Source organism: Physeter macrocephalus, chromosome 1 (assembly GCF_002837175.3).
Source record: "Physeter macrocephalus isolate SW-GA chromosome 1, ASM283717v5, whole genome shotgun sequence".
In the NCBI taxonomy this organism is placed as follows: domain Eukaryota; kingdom Metazoa; phylum Chordata; class Mammalia; order Artiodactyla; family Physeteridae; genus Physeter; species Physeter macrocephalus.
Window position 1 is genome coordinate 25,942,418 of NC_041214.2, and position 11,992 is coordinate 25,954,409.

Below are 11,992 nucleotides of genomic sequence, written 5' to 3' on the forward strand. Positions count from 1 at the left end.
AAATTTAAATTCTCATATATGTTGGTATACGCATATAGCAAAAGTTATCAAATTGTATACTTTAAATATGTGCAGTTTACCTTAATAAAGCTGTTTTTTAAATTTCTAACATATGTCCCTCTCTCAAATATCCTCCAAATTTCTAAAAGTTCTTCTTAATGTAAATTCTTCTGAGAGTAAATTATCCATATTTATTAGAAGTTTTTTTAAATAGAGGATATGAAATATAAGTATATAAAATATTCACTTAAAGTTCTCTCTGTGATTGTTTTCTGTCATATCTTTGAACTTTCAAAACTCATATACATTAACCTACATACATGAGAGGAAAGAAGACTGGCGTTTTGGGTTTCATCCTTTCAGTAACATTGTCTACCAGGGAACAAGCACCGTGCCTAAGGGAAACAAAGATGAGTAAGACATGTTCTCCTGCCTCGAAGTGCTCACAGTCTCATAGGAAGCCACTCAGATGGTTATCATATACTGTATAACTACTTTTTACAGTAGGTTTATGACTAGAATATGGACATGCTTATAGGAATGAACTAGTATTCTACCCAAGGAATTGGAGGGGAGAAAAATCCTGAAGAATGTGTAGGAAGGGTGAAAGTGGGGGTAGGGGTAATTATAAGGCGGGACAGACTCTATAAGGTAAATAACTAGACTTCACCTTACAAATATTCACTCTATCATCTATTTACAGGTGAGAAAGTAGAGACTACCCTATTTCTCACCTTCCCTTCCAATAAACATCTTGAAAGAGTAATCTGTTTTTGCTATCTGCATTAATCCTGTTTGTCCTCTGACACCCTTGACATTATGAAAGATAGTGTTATGATAATGGCCAACATTTATTAAACACTGGCACTTTTCCAAGTGCTTTACTTGTACAAACTTCCAGTTCTCTATGTGAAACCTTTGTGGCCAACTACATTTAGAAATTCAGGATTTTTTAGATTTTTAAAGGTAATGCAGTACGTATACTTTTTATTAAGTATCATCACTAGGGGTAATCTGGTTGAGTATCCTGTAATCAGATACCTAACTATTTCTTCAGTGAAACATATTAATCTTGGTACTAAGTGAGAAGTTCAGATATCTTTTTGCTGCCAAATGAGATTTGGTACAAAAAAAAAAAAGTTTGATTTACAGAGCTCTTTGGAATTTGTAATGTGTAATAACAAATTGTAGGCCGCTATTACCTACCTTAGTCATTTAACATCGTATAATGTAGGTACTATTTATTGATGAGTAAAAGAGTACAGAGAGGTTTAAATGAGGTGATGTATTTTTAAAAATTAGAAAAGTACAGACTGCTGAGCCATTGTAATTAAGATATTATAGAAATGAAATTTTTGTTTTGAGTAAAAGTAAGCATTCTATAATTCAAGGTAAACAGAGAAATTAAAATGTACTACTTTTTTCCCCCCCAGGTGGATGGAAGTAGTTCCACGCTGAGCATGAGCACTCATTTTAAAATGCTTAAAAAGCTGGTAGAAGAAGCAACATTTAGTGAAATCCTCATTCCTTTACAATCAGTCATGATACCCACTCTTCCATCAGTTCCGGGTGCCCATGCTAACCATGAGCCATTTCCTGGGCATTGGGCCTATATTGCAGGCTTTGATGATACGGTAAACTGCAATTTTATATAACTGTAACTATGCTTTTAAAATTAAGTTGAAATTTCAAATTAAGTTTAAAAGTGTTTTTCTCAGAGACTAAGTGGATTTTATTTGCAAAGAAAAAATGATTGGAAATACAGAAAAGTAAAACTGTATACTGATGGGACAAAATTAAGTGATAAAAATCTCATGTTCAATCTAGTATTTTGATATTTTCAGATGTTCATATTGTTTTAGTATGACTAAAATCTTTATTTTTTCCATAATTTGATTTTTCCATATTCATCTTTGTCCTAAAAATGGGGAACAGAAAGAGAACAAGATACAATTTTTGTTTGTAATTTGTATTTTGGGAGGAAGTGAATTTCAGCTAGGAAGAGCTTGATTCTTTTTTGTTGTTGTTGTTACTATCTTAAAGAAATGGTACCAGAGCACTTCTGAGTAAATACTTCTGAAAACTCTGTATTTATTCCAGTACTTCTGTGGCTCAAAACATTTGTTTAACTGCTTCAGACCAGTTAATAAGCCACATAATAAAATCATTCTTGTTACTTATAGTCATGCTTTGTTTTTAACTTAATATTATTCAACTTATTTACTTACATCTTTAGTTGGACATGATTTTGGAGGCGTTTCTTTTGTCAAAAATCAAATTACTTTCCATTGATAAACATTTCTTACCATTAAAGAAATTTAAAAACCGTCTTAGATTCTGCAGAAAAGTCCTAAGAAAATGTTTCCAAAAACTTTTAAACATTATGGCTGCTTTAAGAGGCTGCCTAAATTTGAATGTGTATGTATTTACTTACACTGCTGACAGAGTAATCCTATTTTTTTATTTATATATTTATTTATTTGTTTGTTTTTATTTTTGGCTGTGTTGGGTCTTTGATGCTGTGCGTGGGCTTTCTCTAGTTGCAGCGAGCGGGGGCTACTCTTAGTTGCGGTGCGCGGGCTTCTCATTGTCGTGGCTTCTCATGTTGCAGAGCACGGGCTCTTGGCGCGCGGGCTTCAATACTTGTGGCACATGGGCTCTAGAGCGCAGGCTCAGTAGTTGTGGCGCATGGGCTTAGTTGCTCCATGGCATGTGGGATCTTCCCAGGCTAGGGATCGAACCTCTGTCCCTTGCATTGGCAGGGAGATTCTAAACCACTGCGCCACCAGGGAAGCCCCAGACAGAGTAATCCTTACTTCAATAGCCATTTCTAATGGGTGAAAATGTGTCTCTATTTATGTCCAACCATTCTTTTCATAGATCATAATTAAGATAAATTATTAAAATAATAAATTTGCTACATAATATAGGTTATTATATTTTCCTTTTTATTGTGTTAGGTAACACAATATTTATAATACACATAAAAGTTGAAACAAAGAATTTTGACCTTTATTTATATATAACTCATCATCTTTTAGGTAGAAATTCTTGCTTCTCTTCAGAAACCAAAGAAGATCTCTTTAAAAGGATCTGACGGAAAGTTCTACATTATGATGTGTAAGCCAAAAGATGACTTGAGAAAGGATTGTAGACTAATGGAATTCAATTCCTTGATTAATAAGGTTTGGATATAGTTTGCTTTTATTTTAGAATTGCCATAATTACTATCAATGAGATATGGGCAAATAGATCTCGTAAAAAGAAGAAATGAAGTACACTGCCTTTTTCATTTTCACTTAATTTGTTTTATTGGGATAAAATATACATAACCTAAAATTTACCATCTTAACCATTTTTAAGTGTTCAGTTCAATTCAGTGGCATTAAGTACATTCACACTGTTGTGCGACCATCCCTCTCCAGAACTTTTTCATCTTCTCAAACTGAAACTGTATATCTGTTAAACAGTAACTCCCTATTCCCCTTCCCCCCAGGCTCTGGTAACCACCATTCTACTTTCTGTCTTTATGAATTTGACTACTCTAGATACCTTGTATAAGTGGAGTCATACAGTATTTTTATTTTACTGGCTTTCTTCACTTAGCATTATGTCTTCAAGGTTCATCCATGTTATAGCACATCAGAATTTATTTCCTTTACAAGGTTGGATAATATACAATTGCATGTGTATACCAGTTTTGTTTATCCATTCACCCATCAGTGGATACATGGGTTGCTTCTACTTTTTGGCTATTGTGAATATTGCTACTATGAAGATAAGTGTACAGATAACTGTTCAAGTCCCTGCTTTCAATCTTTTGGATATGTGCCCTGAAGTGGAATTGCTGGTTTCACTTAATTTTTTAAAAATAAGATACTTTTGTCATATTGAGAAAAATGTATAAGACATATTAACAAAGGAAAATATTTTCTATTTAATGTTTAAATTATCTATAATATACTTTTTCTATCAGATTTATTTATGTTTTATGTTTTGATGCCAGAAAAAAAAATGTTAGGTTCTGTTTTTACCAACACACTTTTTAGAGGTGATCATTAGTATTTTTTTCGGTTCTGTTGGTAAGTGCTTGATTTCTATCTCAGAGATGATATGAGAAATCTCACTAAAGGGTTATTATAAATGTATGGTCTTAGGGGTTTTGAATTATTCTCTAGCCAGGTATTTATAAGTGCATAGCATCTGTTTTTCCATTGGTAAAAAATTAAACCATACTGTGAAAACTTTATTGTTTTCCTATAAGCTCTTTGTTCTTCCTCTCTATCCCCTTCCTGCATTTTACTGGTACCTCTTTTATTAGCAGGAAAAAGTTATGGACCTTTAACATAGAAAAGAAATAGCAGCAGATGAGTTCATTTTTTTAAAAGGAGAATTATGGTTTGTGCTTAGTTTAACCAAAGGTAATTTAAAAATTAATACCACGATAAAAACCCATTTCATAGGTATTAAGGGAAAGAATATTTTTATTTAAAATGTTGTTTGGTAAATTGGTAACTTAATTCACTGACATTAAACCATCAGTATGTTTGTCCCAAAGCTCCCTGAGTGTTTTTCTAGTTGGGAGTATCAAGTGGCCTGGCTTTAATTTATAAATTTATCTTAATGAGCCTTGTTACCAATTACATTGTTTCATTACCTTTCCCCCACATTAACATGGTCAAATAAAATAGCCTGACTGTGAAAAACTCGTCTCATTACGTTGGTCTAGGAGGCCATATACTGATCTTTTCATGTGATTCTCATGCCATACTATTTGGCTGACATTTATGTAGCCTATCTATTCCTAAAGTTTAAAATGTATTTTTGGTCAGTGATTGTGCTTTAGAATTTGACAGGTTACAATTATAGATGTGTGCTTAGTTTGTTTATTTCATACAGTTCCAGAATTAAACAAAATACTGTTTATTCTTACCTAGTATATTTCAGGATTAATCAGATGAGATATGTAAAGCTTTCTTCTGCTAGGAGATAATTTTTCAAATAAAGCTATAATATTAAACTGTAAGAGTAAGATATATGTTTTGGGGATATCATAAAACTCATACTTTTCTGTTCATGCATTTTTTTAGATAAAATTAAACAGCATTCCCTGCGCCCAAAGATTTACTGTTTCAGTAATATCTTAGAAGCAATTTCTAAAGAGTATTTTGTCATTGTTAAATATATAACATTTTTGAACCCAGTATTGTTGTCACATTAATACTGAATAATTAAAAGAAGTACTTACCCAAGGCATTTTTAATGATTTGGAAATAAATTAAGGATATTGTCCCAGTAGTTTCCTGCTCTACCTTTCTGAAGAATTATTCATCTATACTACGTAATAAGCTTTTATGGACATTATTTTGCTATGAAATGAACAATCTTTAGATAGGTTTGACATAGATTTAGAAATTTTTAACTTTTAAGTTTATATGTGTTTTTTTTAATAGTGCTTAAGAAAAGATGCTGAGTCTCGTAGAAGAGAACTTCATATTAGAACATATGCAGTTATTCCACTGAATGATGAATGTGGGATTATTGAATGGGTTAACAACACTGCTGGCTTGAGACCTATTCTGACCAAACTATATAAGGAAAAAGGTACTAAAATTAATTCTTATAATATAAGTATATAATATGGGTATAATAGCTGCTAACATATAATATAGGTATAATGTTTATTATCATTGTACATTTTGGGTGTATAAGCCATAGTAAAATTTCTTGGTACTATTGATACATACAGAAGTAGTTAAGTGATTTCTTCTTTCCTTCCTTGTGTTTTAATTCTTCCTCTATCTTTATCCCAAAAGGATTTGAGGTAGCTTACAAAAATGTATATGAAAATGTGTTTCTCTAGGAGTTATTGGTTAGCAATTCTGAAACTACTTTATGTGTAAACTAGACTTCAGCAAATAAGTAAATACATTGTGGCTAATGAGAGCTAGTTTTTCATGTTAGAGAAAGAAAAAGAAAGGGAAAGCTAGAATGAAACCAAAAGTGTTAGAGTTAGAGTCTCCCACTGGCCAAACCTGGGATAACTTGAGCACCAAAAAAAATAATAATAGTATTAGATTATAACCCATGGAATAAAATAGACAGGAGTCCACACTTATGTAAACAAATACTTGAATGAATAAATAAATAAATAGGAAGGTAGGAACAAGTTCTTCCTTAGAGTAGAATTACAATGAATTAATGTAGAAGAGATGATGAAAACAGAAAATTGCCAATTAGTAAACATCACAGTAATAATTGTTGCAGGCAGTGATTAGCAATGACTGCTGAAATTCGTTGGCAAAAGTATGATGGAAAATAGGTTATTTTCAGAGTCTCAAAGTATCTCTCCACCAGATACTTATTAATTACAAAGGGGAAAAAGTAGTAACTTTACAATGAAGAAACAAAAATATAACAGGTCAGAACCCCTTAAAAATTTCATGGTAATGAAAGACAAAAACAGAAATTTCCCAGATTCGAGGACATTAAGGAGACATGACAACTGAATGCAGTAAGGGATCCTGAATTGGATCCTGACCCAGAAAAAGGATGATAGTGGGACAATTGGTAAAATTTGAATAAAGTCTGAAAGTTAGTTAATAATACTATGAAAAAATAATTTCTTGGTTTAGGTAATTGTATTCTGTTATGAAAGAGATGAACACTGACAAAATCTGGGTGATGAATATATGGGAACTCTGTATAATTTTCGCAATTTTTTGTAAGACTAAAATTATTTCAAAATAAAAAGTTTTAAAAATGTTTATGATACAATACATTAAAAACAAATAGATCAAGTTACTAAAGTAAAAAATAAGTATATTAGTTCCCTAGGACTGCCATAACACATTACCACAAACTGTTCACAAACAACGGAAATTTACTCTCTCACAGTTGTGGAGACAAGGAGTCTAAAATCACTGTGTCAGTAGGGCCACAATATCTCTCAAGGCCCAAGGGGAGAATCCATTCTATGCCTTTCTGTAAGTTTCTGGTGTTGCCAGCAATCTTTGACATTCCTTGGCTGTAGATGCTTCACTCCATTCTCTGCCCCTGTCATCACACAGCATTCTCCCTAAGTCTGTATGTCCCTGTTTTCTCTTATAAAAATATCAGTCATACTATATTAAGGGCTCACCATAATGACCTCATCTTAACCTGATTAAATGGACAAAGACCTTATTTTCAAATAAAGTCACATTCACAGGTACCAAGGGTTATTTTTTTGACAGATACAATCAACCCATAGCATTAAGTAATATTGATAGATTACTATATTATGGGTATTATGCTAAGTACTTTGTGTACATCAGTTTTTTTTATTATTGTTAACAAGCCTAATTATCACTATTTTATGGACAGTGAAGCAGCTTAATCCAAGTTACTAATATGTTGTAGAGCTGAAGTTCAAACACACTTGAATCTGATTTCAAGGAACTTGCTATTGACTATTTTATTTAAAAATGAAATATTATATAAGAGTTATTGCTATTGGATTTTTAAAAATATATATATATATTTTTTCCATCCTATCATGAACATAGTTGAACTGTGCAACATTTGAGGCTTAAAATATCTAATCTCAAACTTGTCTATGGAAATTTTAGCTGAACCTTGGGTCCAAAAAGCACCAAACCAAGGTGGGCCTAAAAGGCACTTTATAGACTGGAGTCATGTCAACCATATAATATGAACTCACAAATACATCAGAAGGAAAATTTCTTCTGCTTCCACATATGATTTGAATTGTACAAGATTAGTTTTAAAATCAGGTATCCTGTGAATCTTATAGGCTAGCCTTCACACAGAGTAAATTATTTCAGAGCACCATTGTAGGTTTCTTAGTAATGATTCAGTGTGGACCCCTACTGCCTGCTGATTAACAGAGAGATCACTGTAAATTTAGTGAGGGCTGTAGCATTTTTACATGCGGGGGCACTATTCACATTGGATTTATTCTGAGTGGTATCTTCTGGTATGTGTGGTCTTACTTGGCACTGATTATCATCAACAAGAGGCCTCACTCTAGATAAGTATTAAGTGAAGATAATGTGTTTACTATTTTCGTATAATATCAGAAGAAAGTTTACCTATGCATAATTGAAATGTTTCCATTTATTCTTGCTTTTGAATAAAAGTAGATATTTTCTGTCCTATTTTCACCAAAAAAAAAAATTGCCCCTTTTCTCATTTGGCGTGTGTGATTAATGGAAATCACTCTACCTTGCAGGAGTTTATATGACAGGGAAGGAACTTCGCCAGTGTATGCTACCAAAATCGGCAGCTTTGTCTGAAAAACTCAAAGTATTCCGAGAATTTCTCCTGCCCAGGCATCCTCCTGTTTTTCATGAGTGGTTTCTGAGAACATTCCCTGATCCTACATCATGGTAAGTTACCAAAAATATAATACATTGTTATGGTTAGATTTTTTTAAAAAAATATTTTAGATGTATGTGGCCCCATATGATACGAGGATACTTGATAAGCATTGTGTTTCCTTTAGGTACAGCAGCAGATCAGCATACTGCCGTTCCACTGCCGTTATGTCAATGGTTGGTTATATCCTGGGCCTTGGAGACCGTCATGGTGAAAACATTCTATTTGATTCTTTGACTGGTGAATGTGTACATGTGGATTTCAACTGTCTCTTCAATAAGGTATGTGATATGACTTACTGTAGTTAATTGTCTGTTTTCTCCTAATTTCCTTTCCACAACAACTGTTCTTCCTAGACATACCTGTTAGTAGCAGCTACAGTCACAGTTGAGTCACATTGAGAGTTTGTTGACTGGTTTTGATCAGTGGATCCCATAGCCCTCAGTAAAGCAACTTAGGTTGGAGAGAACTCAGAAGAGTCATATAGGAAAACTAGCACTGAACTTGAAGTCCAAAAGCATAGATCCAAGTTCTGACTTATTGGTTCTTGGTCATATGAACATGGGGTGTTCATATAATATATGAACAGTTCATTTTACTGAGACTCAGTTTTAAAGAGACAGAGTAGTTTAATGTGATTGTTTCCAAACCTGGCAGCAGCATCTAAGAATTTTTTTTTTTTAATGCAGATACCTAGGAAACATCACAGGAAATTCAGATTGTGTAGGTCCAGCTGGGGTCTGGGAATAAATTGAGGTCATTCAACTCTCCTTAAGGACCCCCTCCAATTTTCCAATGTTATGATCCTGAAAGGCAGACTAATTATTAAACCCACTTTTTCCTTCATCCATATTCTCTATGGGTTGCCGTCTGCTATCACAGGAAACCAAGAAAGGTCACAGACCCAACTGAAGACAAATCAGAGATAAACCACTGGTATAGGGGATTCATACAAGAGAGGAATTTAGGGAAACTGATTGGAGGGATGAAAAAGCCCTAGGAAAGGCAGGTGTTAGAGAATGGAAGAAAATAAATGAACTGGACTTCATTATATTACATGTTACATTTCCTGTCTCAGGGATTGTGAGCATCTAACACTTGGCTATTTCTTTTCCCGTCCTGTTTTAAAGTGAAAGTCTTAAAGAAAATTATGAGAGTATTTTGTTTGTACTTTATACTATTCAAGAAGGACATTAAGGGAGTTAATATAAGGCTAAATATTGAATGCATAAATATTGCTCTATAATGCTATTCACTTTAGTAATTCAGTGAAAGATGAATCCATCCATCCTCTAGATCTTATCCAAGGAGTTGTGTTTCAGCTCCTCAAAAGCAAAGGTAGAGTCATATGGCTCCTTCATGATGTAGGCCTCTAATGTAAGTTGCAAATACAAATATTTTGAGGGTATGTTTGCTCTCTCCTAAAAGCTTTAAATTTTTTGCATAAAGATTTTTAAATTCCAGCATCTTTACTTTTTAATGAAATCCATTGTTTTAAGGGAGAAACCTTTGAGGTCCCAGAAATTGTTCCATTTCGCATGACTCATAATATGGTTAATGGAATGGGTCCTATGGGAACAGAAGGTCTTTTTCGAAGAGCTTGTGAAGTTACAATGAGGCTGATGAGAGATCAGAGAGAACCTTTAATGAGGTAATCATCTATATTTTGTAAACAATAGTAACTTTGAATTGGTTTCTAAGTTGTTTTCTTTATATAGAGATACTTTATGCTGGTTGAAGTAGATTTTTTTTTTTTTTTTTTGCGGTACGCGGGCCTCTCATTGTTGTGGCCTCTCCCGTTTCGGAGGACAGGCTCCGGACGCGCACGCTCAGTGGCCATGGCTCACGGGCCCAGCCGCTCCACGGCACGTGGGATGCTCCGAGACCAGGGCACGAACCCGTGTCCCCTGCATCGGCAGGCGAACTCTAAACCACCGCGCCACCAGGGAAGCCCAATTTTTTTAAATAATAGAGTTTATTAAGATATATTTTACATACCATAAAATTTAGTCTTTTTTTTTTCTTAATTTATTTTTGGCTGCATTGGGTTTTCGTTGCTGCTTTCTCTAGGTGCGGCAAGCGGGGGCTACTCTTCCTTGCAGTGCGTGGGCTTCTCATTGTAGTGGCTTCTCTTTGTTGCAGAGCACAGGCTCTAGGCACACGGGCTTCAGTAGTTGTGGCATGCAGGCTCAGTAGTTGTGGCTCGTAGGCTCTAAAGCACAGGATCAGTAGTTGTGGCGCACGGGCTTAGTTGCTCCATGGCATGTGGGAACTTCCCAGACCAGGGCTCGAACCTGTGTCCCCTGCATTGGCAGGCGGTTTCTTAACCACTACATTACCAGGGAAGTCCAAAATTCGGTCTTTTAATATATATACTACGGTGGTTTCAGTATATTCACAAGATTGTGTGACCATCACTGCTATCTAATTATGAAACATTTTCATCACCTCCAAAAGAAATTAGCAGTCACTCCCTAACTCTACTCCCCACCATCTCCTAGCAACCACAAATCTCTTTCTGTCTCTATAGATTTGCCTATTCCAGATATTTCATATATAAGTAGAATTATACAACATGTGGCCTTTTGTGTCTGTCTTCTTTCAGTAGCATGTTTTTAAGGTTTATCTATGCTCTAGCATGTATCAGTACTTCATTCTTTTTTATTGTCGAATAATATTCTATTATATGGATATACCACCTTTTGTTTATCCATTCATCAGTTCACGGACATTTGGGATTGTTTTGGCTATTGTGAATAGTGTAGCTGTGAACATCTGCATACAGGTTTTATGTGGATATATGTTTTCAGTTCTCTTGGTTATACTTATGAGTAGGATTCTGGATATGTTAACTCTAAGCTTAACATTTTGAGGAACTTTCAAACTGTTTTCCAAAGCAGATATAATATGTTATAGTCCCACTAGCAATGTCTAAGTGTTCCAATTTCTCCACATCCTTACCAAAACTTGTTATTGTCTATCTGTATTATTTTATCCATCTTGCTGGGTATGAAATTGTATCTAATTGTTGTTTTAATTTGCATTTCCCTAATGACCAGTTATGTTGAGCATCTTTTCATGTTTATTGGTCACTTGCATAACTTCTTTGGACGAATGTCTATTTAAATCCTTTGCCTGTTTTTTTAAATTGGATTATTTGTCTTTTTTTAAACATATTTATTGGAGTATAATCGCTTTACAATGGTGTGTTAGTTTCTGCTGTATAACAAAGTGAATCAGCTATACATATACATTTATCCCCATTTCTCCTTCCTCTGGCGTCTTCCTCCGACCCTCCCTATCCCACCCCTCTAGGTGGTCACAAAGCACCAAGCTGATCTCCCGGTGCTATGCAGCTGCTTCCCACTAGCTATCTATTTTACATTTGGTAGTGTATATATGTCCATGCCACTCTCTCACTTCATCCCAGATTACCCTTTCCCCTCCCCATGTCCTCAAGTCCATTCTCTACATCTGCATCTTTATTCCTGTCCTGCCCCTAGTTTCTTCAGAACATTTTTTTCTTTTAGATTCCATATATATGTGTTAGCATACGATATTTGTTTTTCTCTTTCTGACTTACTTCACTCTGTATGACAGTCTCTAGGTCCAT

At 34.4% G+C, this 11,992-nt stretch overlaps 1 protein-coding gene across 2 annotated transcripts in view; it reads left to right on the top strand.

The window, feature by feature from the left end:
• Window positions 1–11,992, top strand: part of ATR (ATR serine/threonine kinase) — a 106,511-nt gene that overhangs the window by 89,954 nt on the left and 4,565 nt on the right. The window contains exons 40-45 of one of the 2 annotated variants that reach the window (XM_007126489.4): window positions 1,434–1,634; window positions 3,042–3,185; window positions 5,454–5,604; window positions 8,234–8,390; window positions 8,507–8,660; window positions 9,879–10,030. In XM_007126489.4, coding sequence (XP_007126551.2) covers window positions 1,434–1,634; window positions 3,042–3,185; window positions 5,454–5,604; window positions 8,234–8,390; window positions 8,507–8,660; window positions 9,879–10,030 — 959 coding nt within the window. Of the gene's footprint in view, window positions 1–1,433; window positions 1,635–3,041; window positions 3,186–5,453; window positions 5,605–8,233; window positions 8,391–8,506; window positions 8,661–9,878; window positions 10,031–11,992 lie in introns of those variants that run through there. The other variant, XM_055085687.1, reaches the window with a different exon arrangement.